The sequence below is a fragment of the Mercenaria mercenaria genome, chromosome 5, assembly GCF_021730395.1.
Source record: "Mercenaria mercenaria strain notata chromosome 5, MADL_Memer_1, whole genome shotgun sequence".
NCBI lineage: Eukaryota > Metazoa > Mollusca > Bivalvia > Venerida > Veneridae > Mercenaria > Mercenaria mercenaria.
The window spans coordinates 95,375,306-95,396,070 of NC_069365.1; the positions used below are offsets into that span (position 1 = coordinate 95,375,306).

The window sequence follows — 20,765 nt, forward strand, 5'->3', positions numbered from 1 at the left end:
AGAAGCAAAAATTCTAATTGAAAACAAACACCACTGCTGTACGGCTGTCATTTAACCCTTTGAACAACTTTCGCTATCTTCATTTCATTTTGATTTGATATCGATCATTTAGCTTTGATCAAAATGGAAAATCAGTGAATATAAAAAACGCTGAATTATTAAAAAGTAAATAAATATACATGATAACGATAACAGCGTTTGACAGGCGAAATATCAAAGTATAATTTTCGTCAAATGTAGCGTATTGATTCCTATGTTAACAGTAGAGAGAAAATTCCGATATCTTACTGGCTAACGAAGAAGGTGGGCGGAGCTTATGTACGATACGCATCTCCGCTTGACGAAATATTATTATCGGAGAGGAAAATTCTCACATTTATACAACTACTGGTTTTAAAGTGCGCGCATGTTTACTTTTGGATTAAACTTCTATATCTTGACATTTCATTATTTCGAATAGACTGGAAGTGTGAAAACGTTAAAGAAAAATAGAAAGGTGTATGTGTACTTTTATTTGGATTTTGTCTTAAACGATTGAATAATATTGTTGTTGTACTGCACATTGTTGTTTTTTGAGCATCGTTAATATTTTCAAACTAATGGTGTTGCTTATGCAGATTAACCTCTTTGCACAAATAGTTTATATCTACTTTTATTTTGCAGGGATTATACAGTGCGTACAGGAATGCAGATCTCAAAAAGTCATTGTAAAACCTTAAGCATATAAGAAACACTATTGTCATTTTGTGTGAAATTCTGGACGTACATTGTGTATCTGATGATCATGTAATTTCGCGATCAACAGGTGTCAACAGTTATAGCAGTCACAGTGAAAAACATCGACCGAATTTATTCCCACATGGATATATATTAGAAAAGAATTATCACTGTTCGAAATGGCATGGGGAGGGTGTAAGCGCCCAAAGATGGATTTTACGACCACCGTAGGTAGAACTTTATTGCTTCTGATTCTGGTGCTAATTATGGATCTAAGTTGCGGTGCTGAACTGACATATTCAGTAGAGGAAGAAAAAGGCTCGGAATATATCGGTAACGTAGGTGAGGATTATGATCTACGATCTACCATGACACAGGAAGAGTACTCCAACTTAGTGTACCGGATTTTGTCTAGCGGTAATAGTTTTGCCCATTTCTTCAGAATTGAATATACTACAGGAAAACTTTTTACCAAAGAACCCATTGACAGGGATAATTTAACCCACTGCTCCAGGACTTTGAACTGTGTTATCTCCCTTGATATTGCCGTCCAAGCGACGATTGGTGCGTTTTTCCGTAAAATTAACGTAGATATAAACGTAATTGATCTCAACGACAATAGTCCAGTTTTCCCCAAAGGAAGAGATAGTGCAACATTTTTAGAAAACTCCGTCGAAGGGACTTCAGCTTCCATAGATGGTGCTCAAGATAGCGACTCTGGAAATAATACGGTGGTTAGATATTACGTAGATACACCTGACGTGCCTTTTGACGTCATGTTAGAAAAAATGCCGGACGGAAGTTCCACAGTTAAAATTGTTGTGAATGGGAAACTAGATCGGGAAGAAAAGGATTTTTATCAAATAAGACTTGTAGCGGAAGATGGTGGCGATCCGAAGAGAACGGGTGCAATAGTTGTGGATATAAATATTGAAGACATGAACGATAACTCTCCACAATTTGACCGTCCTTTCTACAACGTTACGTTAAATGAAGACATGGCTATAAATACAGTATTTGAGACAATATCGGCTACTGATGATGATGCTGGGCAGAATGGACAGGTTGAGTACAGAATTAGCGCGAATCAAAACGATGCCATCACCAAAACTTATGCCATAGACCCTACATCTGGAGAACTCAGCGTGATCAGTCAGCTTGTATACATTCCAAACGTACTCACCCAAATATTCGTCGATGCTTCTGATAAAGGAGCTCAACCAAGGACCACTCAAATTCCAGTTTATGTTAATATAATAGACTCAAGCAATAATCCGCCAGAAATTAACGTCAATATCCTTCAAGGAAATATTAATGCAAGAATCTCGGAATACGCTAACGTCGGTGCCCCTGTTGCACACATTGCCGTCATAGACGGTGACACGGGACGTAACGGCAAAGTTGAATGTATTGGAATAAGTGATAATTTCGGATTAGAGAGATACGAAACTAATGAATATAAAGCTGTCGTAACTAAGCCCTTAAATAGGGAACTTGTTCAAACCCACGAGGTCACAATAGTATGCAGAGACAGCGGCTCACCACCCCTTAATTCCACAACAAGTTTCTTAGTTGTTGTCGTTGACCAAAATGATAACCCTCCTAGATTTTCACAAGGAACCTATTTCGCGAAAGCTGAAGAAAATAATCTCGTAGGTGATGTAGTAGCAGCCGTTTCAGCGACAGACATTGATACTGGGAACAATTCCAAAATTGAATATAAACTTTTAAGCACGGGTGGATACAGCTTCTGGATCGACCCTGACCTTGGAGAGATAAGAGCAAACTTTAGATTAGATAGAGAAAATGTGACGAAAATAGAAATCATTGTAGAAGCCCAAGATAACGGAAACCCGAAAATGTCTGCCACATCGACTGTTGTTCTATCAGTGACGGATCAAAACGATAACTACCCCATCTTTTCACAACCCAATTACGAATTCTTTGTTTTAGAAGGGGTTCCTCACAATACGACAGTGGATCAGTTAACAGCCACGGACAAAGACTATAGAGAGAACGGTACTGTTTCTTTCTCTTTTGACACTTCACCGCCAGCTAGCTTCCCATTCAGCCTGTACTCGGACGGCACAGTTAAGATGATACGGACTTTAGACAGAGAAAAACAAGGGGTGTACAAGTTCACAGTGGTTGCCTCAGATCAGAGCGACAAACCTTTGAGCAGCTCCGTTACAGTAACGGTTATTGTATTAGACGTGAATGATAATGCACCCGTTTTTGTCTTCCCTGATGTAGATAACAACACGGCAACAATTCCGCTTTCAAGTGCCCCTGATTCGGTAACAATCGTTGTCGTGGCAACTGATATCGACGCAGATAGTAACGGAGAAGTGTCTTATACAATACTAGATAATAACATGACAAGTTTGTTTTATATTGAAAGTGTAAACGGGGTGGGAAATCTTAGGTTACGCCGTGCCCCAGGTGCGTCTGAGCCGTTACAATATACGCTGAGGATAAAAGCCATGGACAATGGGAAGCCTAGTCAATCTTCTATACAACTTTTGACAATAGTGTTTGCAAAAGATGCTGAAGAGCCAAGTAATAGACAAAATTTCCTTATCGCAATATCTCTGGGCTGTGTCACAGTAGTTTTATCAATTGCTATAGTATTGACTATATACCTTATACGGCGCCATGATAGGCTTCGAACGAAGTCCAGTGCTCATTTTAACGACAGGGCTGATATGGAGATAGTTCCGGGAGATATGAAACACAGGGAGGAACTTGGAAGTACGTCCTCAGGGAGCAAGGAAAGTCTGAAGAAAGTTAGTTTTTCAACAGATCATAACTCGAGTCTCGAGTCCGATCCTAACCGAGATGTGTCCCAGTCGCCATTGGTGAATCTTGATAACATGAAGGTAAGGAAACAAAATTTTCTGAAACATTGTAAACAATGTTTTCTATATCTCTTTTACACCGGTCCTTGAGCTCCAAACGGTCCCCTCTCCGAAATGGTCTTTACTTCTATTTAAAAAAAAAATTCATCTTAGTCGTGTTGATGGTCTTGCGGCCTTCTAAACTGTTATATTAATTTGGGCAGTGGTGACAATAATCAAGCATAATGCATATTAACACGGAAATTGGGATAACTATGACACAGCTGTGCTATATTTTTTATCTTTTTTTACATGAATGGGGTGTTGGTTTGCAGGGTTGGTGGGTTTGTGGGAAGGCGGCGCTTAGAAAACTTTGAGCAAGTATTTATATAAGCTGCAATCTTATTTTAGCCAGGAATCGAACCTTTGAAACAAACACTATACATGTATATGTAAAACAATATAGCTTTAGATGTATACATTTTTTGCTAGCGGTTTCCTGTGTTTAAAATCATTGCTTGAATAATTAATGGCCATTATGTACAAAATGGAAGCCTATTGTAGTTATATATTATTTATGAAACAGAAATTATTACACAATTTGTGATTCTATCTCGATAAGTACTAAAATTAGCATACATTAGGTACTGCAATCACTGAATAACGTTTTACTCAATAACTTAATTAATGCACAGTTGTACACATGTAAAAAGCGTTTGGTTAAAACTTAAAAGGCAAGAGTCACGACATTTTTCCCTATCAAAACCACATTTACATGGCATGGAACATTTCACAGGGACATTGGTGACACTACTTTTTTTGTGAATTGAAATTAAAATTTAGCGTGACCAGACCTATTCTATCATAACATAGCGTTTGTATTACGAGTAGAACGTACTTGAGCAAAAAATATGCGGACCTTGAGTTTAGTCAGGGTAGAATTATGAGTGGGGTCAGAGGTTTTCCGTTGAATGACTGTTTGTAACTAAATTGATGTCAAATATGCTTCAGTCATAGAGGAGCGGACACTAAAAGAAATATGATCTGGGGTTAAAAAAGTGTGAAGTATGCACCAGGTTTGTGAAGATTTTGATACAGTCATATCTTATTTCAGCTTCAAAAAAGACAATGAAACCTTTGTGAATACATGTCAGAAAATATATACGGTCATTTTGTAAGTAAGGCTATCTGTGTAGACTGCATCCTACTGTTTTGACACACATTATAGTACATACGTTAAAAAGAATAATATACAGACATAGCGACAGTGTAGTTAGTCATAGACATACGTGAGTCGTCAAGTTAAAAAGCACCATCTGGCTGAATTGGTGCAAGTGTCGGGTCTTTAAAGATTCTTCAGATATTATCTATATCTTCTATGGGGCAATTTATATCTAAAATTGTACTAGCGATCATTTCGAAAAGTACCCACAAGAAGTTTGACAAATTAACTTTCATACCTGCTTATATTTTTGTCAACGAAAGGAGGTGGTCCCTTTTAACGTGACGACGCTCATATTGTATTTATTTATAAAACTGATTCCACATTTGAAACATCGGCGGAATACATAATTTATCAAGGACAAATTTGAGCGATAATTATCTTGAGCATTCATGAATTTCTAATTTAGGCTTCTAAGTGCGTTTTGAATAGACACCACACAATGTTAGTGTATTTAAGTTATTTTAAAGTAGAAACTCAAATGTTTAATGATACCTTAAAGGAAGTTTTTGAAGGGCTCTTGTACCTTAAGCTTGGCTTTTTCACGAACACACCGGACACTGCTAACAATCAGAGTTTCTAAAGCTTATTTGACTTCTGTCTACTTCATATTTGGCCAATTTAAAAAAGATTAGTATAACTCGGACGCAGTTTATTGTATGATTTTTTCAACAAAATTTATTTAGTTATAAAAATATTTAAACACAGAATTGAATGGAATAGATATATTCAATTCAAACGGTTCAGTCATTGTCAGCGAGCCTGATTTTAATACTAATATGCGGTGCAAGTCATCAAAGTTTAACTTTGTTCGAGGTGTAGCCAAAAGTACGATTATTCCAAATGTTTTATGTCCTAAAATAAACATGATGAATCGAACTTTGATTTATTTATTCTGTAGTATTTGAAAATGACCAGAAAGTCGCGACACTTCTTGTTCAACCTTTACATATGACGAGAAAACCCCAGACTTCTCAAAATCGTGGTTGGAGCAAATTGAAAAGCTCGAGTTAATCAGGCGTCCTTGATAAATGACTGTACTGGCAGTAAAGATAAATCAAAATGTGGACAAAATAACTTTAAAGTTACTCTATTGTTACAATGTATAATCATTAGAAATGAGTAATTCGGTTAACACAAAATAACATTATTTAACCAGGCATTGTTGCACCCTTTTGCATCACACAATCAATTAAGAAGCCAAAAGGGTAGTCTGTAGAATTTCAAAAGCACAAATTACTTATTTTAACTTTTTAAGACTTACATATAATGTTCAGCTAAATTAACTTAGTTTACGTCAACTTTCTACTGCACCGCTAACGCAGTACCTAAACAAATCTTGCGGCACGCCTATTCAGTCCTAAGTTATTTTTGAATAGTTAATTTTAAGGAACAGTCTTCATATAAACACTTCCATAAGTTTGGGCGGCTTTATCATAATTATGTGACTGTAAAGGCCGAATTGTTTTGACCAATGAATGGATGTACTGAAAATTGATGGTTTATCTGTAATAATAACGAGTACAGTTTATTCAGTTCAAAAGCAAAGCCAAATTTTAATCCTATTTTTTGCTGCAAAAACATTAAAGGTTTTAACAAGTTGAAAGTTTTATGGTTATCAACTTTACGTCTTACACGCTTTTCCTACAAAACAGATGAAAGGTTGTAAAGGTGTCATCACGTTGTCTGTTAAATCCTTATTATAATGGGCGCATTGAGCGATACAATAGTACAATTTTTGCATAATCATGGGAGATTGTATCACAATGTTTCTATTCTTCAATCTTTTAAAATATCTACTTGTTTCCTGTCAGTAACATACATTTTAAAACATGTTTTACTTTTATTATCAAGGCCTCGGGGCTTTTTATTTTTTTAGAGTTTATCTTGTCATGTGTTAAATAATTATCATCCAAGTGTACCATTTTTGACCGCCCCGGGTGAAATCAGCGTCATGCGCCATTCTTCTTAATGAAAATATTGCTTCATTTGACCAAATATAAAAGATTCCATTTACATATTTCAGAATATGTAGAGATGCTTTCATTTTTCGCATCAGTGTCTTTATCTGCGCGGAACAATACAACAATCTACGTTTTTCTTTTAACTCCTTCCGGCAATAAAATCGCCATAATAAGTAGTTCCTTTTTCGAAACTTTTGAGTGTAAGTTTTAACGGTTATTTAAACATTGAATAAGAATAAAATAGATTTGTATACAAGCTCGACCTGTTTATATAAATAATGAAAAGTAATGAAAAGAGGGTCACTCGAACGTAGATATTATTTTTAAATTAAGACCTCATTGTTGTATTAGCACCAGTGTTTAAACAGATTTAGAAGAAACATTTCTACAGTATGGGTCACACTGTATCTTTCGCATGAAAATAACAAAATCTATACACAAATACAATAAAGTAAAATATAAACCAGAGTGTCAATAAGGCCAAACTGACACTTGTCTTGGTTTTGACTCTTAAAAAGCTTAAATGGTTCTTTTGTGGTACTGTTCCTTCCATTTAGAGCAAATTACAATGTGCCCAGACATATATATATATAATTATAATCTTAAAAAATGTTTAAAGACAATGAGACCTTGATTTTTTTCTCGTGTTTTAGAATGCATTTTCACGATATTGCTTGCCATTTATCCAGAAAGTTGGTACAAACAACTTGTCAGTCTAAAGATATAAATAATAGGAGAACTGTGAAAAACGCGGAGTGGCATGGTATTTATTGCAATTGAAACTACGTGTATCACAGTATACCAGTGTGGTGAAGGAAAGTTTATTCCACTATTAATTTAATATCGTGATACCCACAGTTAGGGGTCTTTAAAAAGAAACACTTGTTTGAAACGCCCTGTGTAGAAACAGGTCAAATTTTACAAGAAAAATATCGTTAAATAACATCACTCCACTAACACAAATATTCCACTCGTGCAAAGAGGAACAGAAAACTGAATCAACCCGGTCCATGTCTTTAACTGTAATAATGTGTTCAGACTAAAGTTATGTCATCTTGATTAGACGAGCAGTATAACTCACTATGACTTAAATATGCATATACTTATGCAATGTCATTTCGAAATAGGAGCGTTTATCTTAAATTTCGGTAATATCGAATCTTCAAAAAATGAATGACGTTTTGTGTTATTATGGCTCAAACTTACTCGAAAATAAAATCAGAAAACAGCATCGATTTTCATCGATTTTATTTGCGCCTTGTTAGGATATGTACTTAACAGATGTATTAACTTGCAAATTAGTTTACAATATCCCGGTTTATTTCAAATCAATATACTTAATGAACCAGTAAAATGTAATTTACAACATAACGGAACACTATAAATTTTTAAATCGTCTTGGACACTTTAAACAAAGCAAAATGGCATTGGAAGCGCTTGAAAAATGTTTACTGTTTTTCTTGTCATGTTTTTTTAATGTATTAAATGTTATATTTCTGGGGCGCTGGTAATTGAATGGAGTTTATCCTGATGCTGAAAGTTAGGCGATTGTCCTGTGATAAGTCACAACTTCATGACCCACATCCCAACAAAATGTACCTTACGTGTCTTATTTAGAAATTATGTTTGTTTTCGCTATTTTATTGACGTTACGAATACATTGAAATAGAAAGACGCTATTATTTGTTACAGACGACATGTTTTGGGCATCAATTATGACCTCATGAAGTTATATTTTAAACGACATTTGTCGTAAAATGATTCAAATTGTAACGGAGTTTGTCTTTTTGTGGATTCGACTAAAGCTAACGTTAGATGCAAATATTACTAATCATACGTATGCACTTTGTTACTTTCTTCACTCGTTAAGTAAGTTCTAAGATTGAAGGAATGTAAGTTCTAAGAATAAAGGAATGACTAGCCTGTTGAATTACGTTCTGTAACTTTGTTTTATCTGTTTGACAATACGATTATGAAGGTTGTTTATTTCTACGAGTTATTTGATGAACACATGGTTTCAGTTTCCGATGCAATCACAAAACTACTTTCACTCAAGTACATTGTCTCGTTTACCGCCAAATGCTTTATGATGTGTATATGTTCAGTAGAAGTGACGTGAGCACGTACAGTACCTTGAAGCATCATATCAACTATAATTAAAGACACGAGATAACGTGCGCATCACTTTGGCATCGGGTCATACAGCTTATAGGATGGGAAGTGATACCAACATAGCCCGTCGTTTATTAGTCGGGCTACCGACTAGATAATCTTTTTCTTTTTTTTTTTTTAAATCTGTTTTATATTCTGACTTCATCAGTCTTGGCTCTGATTATCCAGTGTTTTGAGATGAGAAGGGACATACCTATACAAAATTTGGATAGCCTCAGGGGTTATCTACTGTAAACAAAATACAGGGTCTGAACTCAGACTAGTCGTTCATCTGTTTAGTATGCTATTTGACTGCTTATGATAGGGAAAGAAAATACATATTTGCCTACAGAGTTTTTTATTTTTCTTTCCTAAGGTCTTAGACCGGCCTCTTGCAGTTTTGACAAGCTTAATGAAATCTTTGATGTTTTGAAAGAAAATTGGACGTTACACTTACTGACGGGATTTATATATCATATATCAAATTATAGTGACAGTTACTTATAAAACAAGGTTTTGAAACTTCCTTAAATGTTTTTGAATCTATAGTTCATTTACGACTTGAGACTCCAAATGATGTACTCACAAGACATGGACGCACGTTTCTTAATGAATATGTCTGCTATTATTGAAAGTTTCCAATATTTTCTACCAAACATTCATTAACATGACAATGCGTGCTGTTTGAAGCAGAGGCGAAGATCCAAATGACCAAATTTAATAGGCATTGGCAATAATTAACGGATAAAAGAACCCAACGAGCTTGTATGATTCCTATTATGACGAAAATGAGCGGAAAGACATATAAATACGTTAATGGGGCTTTATGGTATTCATTATAATGAGATTGAAGCCACGTTATGATATTGGATCAGAGATTTACTTGCCATGCAAATCTTCTTCAAATCCCATAACTAGGTTCTGATGTATCGTGGAAACCCCACTCGCCATTGAAAGAAACTAATTGGAATTTTTATGTCCTTAAAGCCCCCCATATCACTAGCAGTAATCCCAACCACTTTGGACAAGGAGTGAAATCGAAAAATTTTGAAAATTATCATGGCATGGTATTAGTTTACGTCAAAGAGTGCTCTTTCCTTAGTTGATAAGAGGAAAGTTTTATTGCGTTAAAATCTGCCGGATTTGAAAAAGGAAAAAACGAACAAGATATCCCTGTTAAAGAAAATCTATTTTGTGCTTGAAAGTGTCAGCTAACGAGGGTTTAAATGCTATTCGTTTCCGATATTAGACAAAAACATTTAATTTGTCACCATGATAAGTGCAATGCAAACAAAACAACAGAATGATGTTTACGTTATCTTAAGCAGTTTCATGCGAGAATGCAAGAACTCAACAAAAACAGTAAATTAGCAAAACAACTGAGTAGCATATAGAGATAATAGACCTAATTGTATGAATTTATCTTGAGAGATTTTGGCATGGTGAACTGCCATAAAATTTCTATAAACTGAAACATAAAAAAGTTTTATATAACTTTTGTGAAATATCATGTAGCCCCGGACATTTTATGTCGTTAGTATGCGCAGTGCATGGTGCATGCATGATGAAGGGACACGCCTCAAGATTTGCGTCATGTTGTTTTGTTTAATTCAATAAAGAAGGCATTTAGTAGTATTTTATACCGACCTCGCACTGTATCAACTTAACAGTATTTATTTATGTTCTTTACACTCAGTAGACATTTTTATAAGTTTAAAAATGAATATGATGCTCAGGCTTCATATAGAAGTCCAGTCCCCCTTTAACGCCCAGTTAAGAAAAAAACGCATTTAGTATATCGGCTAAAAGCTGTCATTTTCATAAACACACAAATATTTTCCAATTATGGCCTTCAATAGTGGGTAAAGTGTCCATGAATAACTTCAAAACTTAGACACGAAATGAGTTTTGATTATTTATTTTAAAATTGAATATGTATAAAACCAAGGTGCGTTTTAGTGTCACAGTTTATAATGGGTTAAGCAAATAGTTTGGTTATTTGATATAATGGGTTAAATTTCTAACGAAAACGAGCTGTAATTATGTTATCTAATGTCTGTTTATTTGACAAATCAAGACATCCCTCGTTTGACAGATACTATTAGGCGTGCGCTTCAATAGAAAATTAATTTTGAAGATGTATAATGTTTCGATCTTAGTCATTTTTTCGGCCCCATGCATTTAACTCCTTTGCCTAATGGGTTCTTAATTTCGACTCATTACGTCTCGTCTCTAATGCATAGACATACTGTAAACATCTTTTCATTATCGAAAATACACTTAAAATTTTGAACAGCCACATCCTGCGTTTTAATTGCTTTATGTTTTATGTATTATTAATACTGAAGGTAATTACAAATTGTACATAATAATACCAAGGTATTAACCTAAAAGCGGCATTTATCAAGTCATACAAATTAGGACTTTAGTCTGTTTTTTTCCCCAAATATTTCCAAGTCATATTTTTGTATGAGGTTGTCAAAGCAAAATTTAATTTTTACAGACACGTAAAGGTATAGGTTATAAGTAAATTGGATATTTATAAGAGAAAACAGAGATTATTCAATCTGTATCTAATGTAAAGACTATACATTTACTTCCGTCTCACATACACAAACCTCTCCCATACCTTTACATTCATAGAGCCGTTGTTTCATGATTGTCCCAAAGTTCACATCTTACAGATATATATTTTTTTTCAGAATATATTAGTGGAGAATGGAAGAGTTCCTAGCTCAGCGTCCAGCCCTCGTAGTTACTCTTCTAGTCAACAAGACCCGGATATGCAGAGGCTCGATCCCTCTACAGTTCTACAAATTCATAGGTCACTTTTACAGTCACATGATCAGTTATGGACCAATCACAGAGACGGACACACAGTAAGTATTATTTTTCCACCAATGACGCACATTCTTTCTCAGCTTCTTTCTCCAAACTTCTGTAGATCCAGGGGATGGCAGTGCGCACGTAAGTTCTGTTGTCTCGTAGTGATCTTCAGTCTCCCTTTCAGATGTAATGAAACTGACACCAGTGACCTAAAAGTGTTAAGATTTCAATACAGTTTGGCGTCTTAGTCAGCTGCCTAATTCAATTAGTATTTACTTTAAGTTTCAAGAACCGGCGATTATTACAAAAAGGTGACCGTCTAGGTGATGGCTAAATTGAAATCGCCTACCTATTGGTGGGTGCTTTTTGCCTTGCGTCAGTCTAACCAAAATTTATTTGACTACCAACCAAAGGACTTCAGGTTCAGACTCATTACATCGTGAAATTTAGGTTCCTGGTATTTCTGTTTTTTTTTATTGGTCCATTTTATTTCTGTAGTCTCCTTTGACACTCTGTGAAGTAGTTTCTGGTTAAGGGTGGCATGTTTTATCCTGATGTGTTTTCACTTATCTCACCGAAGTGAAGTTCTACTGTATCACTTAGTTTTATTTCACTTCTTTATGTCACTCACCTGAAATACGTATGTCTCACAGACTGAGAGTCTCATTTTTAGAAATAATAGACTCTTAGTTCTAATATAGAAAAATGTTTATATCACATTTTTAGACGTCTGTATGGGTTACAATAAAAATGTGCATTTTGCCTGAAGCATTAAAGTCTTTTTATTGACCATCTAAGGGAGAAAGTAACTTATATCTTTGGATATATATTGATTCCCAGCTATTGTATATACTGTCTTTATAGACTGTACATAGATTGGTTCCTAGCTATTGTGTATTGCTTGCTCTGGCTTACGTTTGTGTCTTATTTCATCGCATATTTCTTACATCCGTGTAACGTCACGTTAAAAGGTCATCAAGTGAAACCTACGACGTTTACGAACCTTCTGTTTTTAGATAACGTCATTTTTTGCTTGATGTTCCTTTTTAACTTGGCGGTTCACATATATTCCCGGATGAATATAACAAGGAAATAAATGATATATTTTAAAGTGTGATAATACCTGTTTTAATATTAATAGGTTAAACAAAAGTCCCCATCAATTTTCAGCGTGAATGTAAATTGCATCTATCTCTCTTGATACAATATCTAAATAATGATAATGGTTATAAATCGGTCTTTTAGTGATATACCAAAAAAAAAAAAAAAAAAAAAAAAAAAAAAACTAAATATATTACACAAATGTGATGTTAGGAGCGGTTCTCATTTATTCGTATTCACTATGTCAAGAAAATGTAATAGATTAGATTGTTTAACACGATGGGAATATTCCTATTTTAGTATTAATAAGTTTAAACAAAAACCTCATTACTAGCATTAAAGGGGTGTAATTCAATTTATTCATTTGAAAGCGATGTGAAAAAAATCGATAAAATTCAGTTTTCTGCTTCATTATTTTTTCGATGAGTATATTGCGTTAAAAGTAAAACATCTGTCAAAGTACGTAAGAAAAATGGCAAAAAATCTCCGAACAAAACAAAAAACTACAAGGTGATACATTGATTCTTTTATTTTAATTATTTTAATTAATCATGCCCTTGATCGATCCGTATCATGTACTTACTGTTTTATTTGATTCGAAGATATATTAGGTAATAAACTTGACAAACAAATTCCGTGCTGACAGAAGTTTCAGTCAATAACGTCCGTAACAGCCATAAAACCATCAGACTTATGTCACCAGCGATCTTATAATTGATAAAATATCGATTAGAACAACATCTTCTATGCATGGCACACCAGATAATGTAATGTAAACATCATCGCAATTATACCATCTTTTAACGATCGTTGGAAATTTAAAACTTGTTTTACAAGACATGTCGATTTTTAATACACGTTAATTGAAAACTTGTAATGTAAAGACAACTATCATATGGAAGATCAATACAGAAATTAAAAGAAAAAAGGAAACAAAGGGAAAATATCAAGAAAGAAAGAAGAAAAATAGAAGAAAGCAATACAAATCGAGAAAAAATATAAACAGAATGATAAAAAGGGAGACGGTAAATGAAAATTTGAAACATAATGAGACAGACAGACAGACAGACATGGATATAAGAATACCGACTCTTTTTGTATATTTTGTATCGCGTGCAAACATTAATGAATCCGTATCTAGTACGGAAGCGGACATTACCACCTGAACGCCGTATAAGCCCGCATTGTGCACATGAATGCGTTATATCGATAATTTCTCGAATATGACATCGATATGTCAATTGATGATAGAGATAATCGTGCAATCTTTAATTTCAGACCTAACAGCCGGCTTCCTGATAAACCAGTTTGAATAATTAGAACAAAGGCAGTTATGACACTCATTACACGATGATCTGACTTTATTGATTTTATTTATTGGCTCTTAATCTTAGAGTAGCAGAATTTAATGCCTGCGCACTTTAATCTGACTTTTCATATTGATTTTACACAATACTGACAATTGGTGTGAAACATCCTATTCCTGCATATATTTATGCAAACATACAATCATGCTAACATACATTTCATTAAGAAAATGAATTTGTGTCGAGAGATCATGATACATGAATATGTATTAACGGAAACGTTCAAATCGAAACATGGCATTAAACTACGTAAAAGAACTGTTCTTATATCGTGGAAGTCAGTTTATTTTACACGTGAATTGAACAGGGTCTCGAAACTCGAAAATTTGCGACAGAAGGTTATTTGAATTTTTCAAAAAGGTTGCTTCCTTTCTTTTCGTTTATTATATAGTTACATAAACTGCAAAGATTGGTTTCTGTATCTATGGCATTGGTATTTAATCAAATCGCACATTCACCTTGTTTTGTAAAGATTAGAATAAAAAAAACTTTGTTTTCCGTATTATGAAGGTCTTCTATGTAAGAGGTAAAGTAAAAATAGCGTTAGTGAGATATCAATCGTTTTAGCGGGCAATTTGTTTGATATAAAGACTTAAACGTGAAAAAAACCCTGAAAATTACACCTCATTATTGCTGTAAAGTTTTCAGTCATGTGACAATGTCAAGGGTCAAGAGAAAAATAAGCGGTAGTTTGTATCCTTACGATCGTCCTATTATGCAAAATGACATGTGTTTCAATTGATATCTATTTAACTATCTGTTTAACAAACGTTTTGAAATAAATACGACGTATTTCCATTTATAAATGCTACGTTTTAAAAGCCCTGAATGCAAATATTTGCACATTTTATTCAATGATTGTATCACTTTAAGGTGTTTTTCTGTGTTTAGAGCTGAACAAATTGGTATCAGTGTCTCTCATCTTCTGTAAATGATTAAACTTTCGACCGAAATACTGACGAACCCCGATAACACAGCATTTCTCGACCAAAGTTTTGTCAAAAAAGTATCTTTGGAATAAATAAGAATTCTTTCACTCACACAATGTGAGGTCATTTACAATGTACAAGTATATAGAACGTTTTCTCAAACATATATGACAGGCCATATTCAACGAGTCACTGAAATGAACGTTCAGTACAGTGTGTTTATATATTTGAAGGATTGGACATTCGTGAACTACCCCTAGTCGCTTGGAAAACTTTCTTTTTGCGATGGTTTGAACGTTCTTAATTATAGAGTTTGTACAGTTCAAAATCGCCTAAATCCCGACCTTGTCTGTCATTATACCAAAATCCACCAGTCAGTACTTCTGCCTAACTGGACGCTTGATGGACAGGTCAGGAGGGACGCTTGTATTTAATGACCATATGCATGAACAGCAAATTAGTGGTTTCGGTTTAATTAGGTACTAAACGGTAGCGGGTTTTAAGGTCAGTGAGATATCTGCATACATGTCCACACCTTACTGTCTCTCTTAATGCATTCCAGTAGAGCTTGATAAAATCCATGTGCATAGTTCTTATATAATTTGCGGTCGTCTGCTTTTAATGGTGTCTGGTAGAAAGATGTGTTAGCTTGCTCCTGTTTAGCTGTGGTGAATTCATTTTTACGGACATCCTGAATTTAACGACATGTTATTCATCATATTAATTATGTCATCGAGTGTTGCGTGCAGATGAAGTCTTTATAAGTAGCATCCATTAACAGCAGGACATTTAGTGGCCTTCTACCACAGTTCATGCAGCTAATCAGGTTCTGTAAACGCTTAAAACGCATATATCAATACAGAGACAGAAAAACAAATATCAAAAATTTAACAAGCCCATATGAGTCAGGGGCAAGATGTTTTCACAATGTATACAAAACTGGGAGACACGAATCTGTTTTTTCTTTGATAAATTACATCTACAAAATCAATCTTCATTTACCATTTTGTGGCTAGAGTAACGATTTCATTTTCAATTTCATGGTCATGTTGTTTTGTACAATTCAGCGTTTCGCTGTCTCAAATTCACGAGTACATCTCTTAAACATTTCAATTAGCTCGTACGAAATTCTTCAATTTAAAAGTAAATAATTACTATTTAAGGGACTCTTGAACACGTTAAATACCCGTATGAAACGTCACACCCAATAGACGCTTTCCTTACATTTGTAACATATAAGTTTGACATGTGCACTGATTTTATGCCTAAATTTTAAGTTTTTTTACCACAAAAAGTATTTTCGTCGATTTAAATTTATAACAACATTTCTATTCTTCTATTTGTATAAATTATATACTTAGTACAAATGCATACTGATTCTTCAATAATTTCAACCAGGCTGAAGTAATGTTGTGTTTCTCGGGTCTTATCATATGTCATGTTTATTATTTATGATGATATTTATAGTGATATGTTAATATCTTAAAACTGAGTTTCATTTCACACACCAGTCATACTCATTGTAAGAACAGCCCTTCTCTTTTCAAAATGAAAGCAGATTCAGATCTATTAGTATATATTGTACACCAGTTAGGCGACTGGCAACATGTCTGCAAAAATTAAATGACCCGAGGAACATAAATTCATTTCTTAGCCTCTAAGCTTTTTATCACAGAGCTTCATACATAAGAGCTTTATATCAGTCTTTTGTTATTGTCTATATTTGCGTCAATATTTGCTTGGTGTATCCGCTTGCTTACCGTGTGATATTTTTCTGTCTTACCAGCCACCCTTAACCAAAGACCTTCTAAAACATCACGAAGATAACGGTTCTGAGTCCTCTGGCGAAACGGCCACGTATGACAGCGGCCGAGGGGGTAGTGAGTCCGATATTCAAACGTCCATGTCACAGTCACATGACAATGGTAAGTTATGATGTCATTTATTACGGCATCCGCCGTACCGATAGTACGGTAATCATTATAAGAATTTATCAGGACAACTCTGTATTGGAACTAGAAAAATCCAGTAAGTTATGTTTAGGCTATAGTGTTGTTCAAACTTGTATATTTGGTTATCAAGACATGGGTAAAAAAGAAGGATTCTTTTACTGAGAAAGCTAATATTGTTCATGGTAAAATATCCAGTGATTTTGCGAAGTCTTCCTGTAGCAAGAATATTTGAAATGACAAGGAATCTCGTTTTAATGGAGTTTAAAGAAATAAAGCAAGAAACAAAACCACTTTACTAAACAAACTCACGAGTCTATCTTTACTTGTTTTATAATTAACGCATGTTGTTTTACAGTGTCTTAACAAAATATTGTTTTTCGAGTGCGTCCTGTTTTGCAAATATACATAAAATAAGTACTAAAAGAATGCCGCGATACTGTAATGGGTGCCAAACAATTATGGCGGGAATTTTTGGTGTTTTGTTCCTTCTCTTAAATGTCTTTATCAGTGTTTCGTGGCACGTGACACTTTATTATCGTCTGCAGAAAGTGACACATACTGTTCATATCATTAGTTTGTTCTTTTAGTGTTTGCCAAAAACACTTTTAACGTTAATGTGTTAATTGTCGAAACTATTTTTTGACAGGAACTGAATAAGGTTGTATTTTTATGTTTCCCGTTTTTCAGTTTTTGCGAGCGTTATAAACAATTTAAGAAGTAAAAGTGATACGGCAATTTTGGCCATTCAGTTTTAGTTATAGCATTGTAATGTTCTTGCAGCACTTTGGAATAAAAAAAGAAGAAAAAAAAAACACCAAAGATACAGTTGCTCCTCCGTTTTCGTTTGTTAAACTACTACATATCTTTTGTTTATCATTTCAGATCATATAAAGACAGTTACATTCGCCAATAAACCTATGTTACATCATTTTACTAAAGACAATCAATGGAGAGACGCCAGTGACTTTCCATATAATAATAATCCTCATCATCATCTTAAATTCCCTTATCCGCCGCCTAAACCTCCGCACAGTAAACCCATGCTGCCCGTGAGGGACTATGTTCGGTCTCCTTCCACATCATCTAGTCATTCACAACAAAGTGTGCCCAAATATGGGAACAAACTTTCACCAATCAACGACGGATCCAGTCATATGACGTCATATGATGATGATGACGACACGACTACGTCAGGAAGTTACACAATTGACAATGATCATGAATGGATGAACGATACTCAGCCTCCAAGGTCATACTTCCTGTCTCATAACGAGGCTTACTGCTAATTATCTGTGATAAAAAAGTAAGTATGCATAAAAGTGTAAATAGTCACGTAAAAGGGACCATTCGGCTAAATTTCTGGGTTTTTTTTCACAGCTTCATAAAATACAATGTGTAAATGGGATCAAGTACCTTACAATGAAATGAAGTTTTGGACTGCTAAGCAACACGAATGTTAAGTAATGATGTTTTGATCTGTGGTCCCTTTTACCATGACATCTCGCATCCATATTCGCTTTATGTTCTAGGTAACAAGAGTTCGTGGAAAGGCCTTTTAATCGTAAAGCATTTTGGAAATGATACTGACAAAGAACGTTAGTGTGTTCATAATTAATTTATATCATATAGATCTATTTAAAATATAAGAAAGCAATTTAATGATTTCAAAATGCGAAGATATATTGTACTTTTTACAGGAATTTCATACATTTAAAAATTTATTAACGTTTGAAATACTTTTTTTCAGCAAAAATTTGTATCCACTCTAAGTGCAATATATGCAGGGCAAGCTATATACAAATGAAAATATGGCGAACAGTGAGGACGAACTCAATAAAAATGTAAGTATGATCGAATTACTTTCATTTTAAGAAGTTTGTGTATTGTATAGACTAGCCCCAATATAGGCAGTGATATATAACATCCAATATTTATCCTGTGTCTATTACCAAAACCCCATTCGTTTGAGAAATATCTAGGACAGACTGGCTTTAATTTTTATGACATGGTATTCTTGCACACCGGACATGCGTTTCTGAGGATTTTACCCATGTCGGCAAAACCCATCTGGCCTTTGCTGGTGCTATGCAGAACGTATTTCGTTTTGCTTTATTCATTCTAAAATTCATAAAATGCGATATGCAAGAGAAATAATCTGTCACTGTTTGAAGCTGCAGATTTGGATACCCGCCTCTCAGGCAGAGCTGCCGAACGGTTACTGGCAAAACTGTTACCATCGAACCGGATATTCCCACTTGCATCAACAACCAGTGAAATTTAACGTACGAAAAAGATTTGTCATAATCGACAAATTTTGAAATTGGAAAAAAATCTTAATTTTGATGATAGCGAAAATGATGGTTAGATGAGAAAAATGATATTATAATTTTTTTTTCAATTACCACGTTTGTGAGAACTTCTGTTTTTCATATCAGGGAATATAATTTCTCAAAACAACAAATCATATATTTATAAATCAATATGACACGTATGCTTATAATTTTCTTTCTTTTATTTTTCAGATGCTTTCCCTGGCGGTATTCCGGAGAATTTTCTGCGTCTTCCATAAGATTGTTTTTTAAATGAAATCCATTGTGTTTTTGTGATCTCAAAGATCAACATTAAACATTATTTTGATCTCATGCTATAACGTGTTGACTCAAAATTGCAATTGTGTGTACGTCAATGTTTCGCGAATTGATTGATAAGTTGTTATCATTTGCATGTATCTAAAATCAACTGTATAAACATATGAAAATGTGATATTTGAAATATTTGAGTATATTTATGAATACGGCATTAAGGTGCTATCTTATTACAAAATATTAAAAAATATATGAAACAAAGTATATATTGTTTGTTTTTATTCTTTGGTAAAATACATAGAAATAATTCCTGCAAAAAGAGGGTGCTTGTATTTGATTGGCTCACTATCAGCAAACTTTTGACCAATGGCAAGGTTGTAGTCTGAAACTAAGGTCCGTGCAAATAAATATTTTCATTTTACTGCAACTTTTTTTTATAGTTTATCTATACTTTACATATTTTGCAGATGCATAGTATGATTGCTAAAAAGTTTTTTTCCTACAACGTTTCATCGGCCAATAAAAGTAAAATGGAGCAACCGAACATTATTTTTTTTTGCAATTTTGATGGAAATTTACGATGAAGTCTTGAAGCGTTGCCGAAGGAGTTCCGATTCACCGCCATATTTCTTCTGACAAAGGTTGCTTTTTAGTCTCAAATTAAACATTATAAGTTTTTACCAGAACTTGACGTTATTTTAACCGGTATATATCTGTTCAACAATGATGGCAAATATTACCCTGATTCTGATTACACTTAACCAAAATCTTCGAAAGGTTATTCAGCTGTCAATACTGTCTCTCTATTCAGTAGGCAAACTTTGATCTAGATCGGTACCAGATGGCGGACAAGGTCCGTCTGAAATCTACCAGGCATGTCTAGATTTTACATGATCTTACGGACAAAGATTGCAGAAATAATTCTAGCAGAAAAAAAATCGTTCCACTTTGTTCACTAAGTTCTATAGATATTAGCTAGGATGAAGTCTCCAAATACGAATCTGCCACATTTTTTGACAACATTTAATAACTCCGCGTGTGTCTGATTAAATTTCAACCCTGACTTACCTGTTCCCCTTTTAATCAAACTTTTAGCTAACTCCCCGATGACTGG

General features: G+C 34.3%; 1 protein-coding gene across 2 annotated transcripts; it reads left to right on the forward strand.

The window, feature by feature from the left end:
* Positions 1-339: 339 nt before the first annotated feature.
* On the forward strand, positions 340-19,917 carry LOC123557993 (protocadherin-9-like). 2 transcript variants are annotated; one of them, XM_045349843.2, is made up of 7 exons: positions 340-496; positions 664-3,596; positions 11,594-11,770; positions 16,901-17,039; positions 17,949-18,369; positions 18,814-18,907; positions 19,589-19,917. In XM_045349843.2, exons 2-5 carry the CDS (start codon positions 897-899, stop codon positions 18,350-18,352), a joined length of 3,420 nt encoding a protein of 1,139 aa, XP_045205778.2. In that variant the 5' UTR covers positions 340-496; positions 664-896; the 3' UTR covers positions 18,353-18,369; positions 18,814-18,907; positions 19,589-19,917. The 2 variants fall into 2 exon arrangements, with proteins under 2 accessions (XP_045205778.2, XP_045205781.2); XM_045349846.2 differs by lacking the exons at positions 16,901-17,039; positions 18,814-18,907; positions 19,589-19,917 and having other exon boundaries at positions 17,949-18,090.
* Positions 19,918-20,765: the final 848 nt, after the last annotated feature.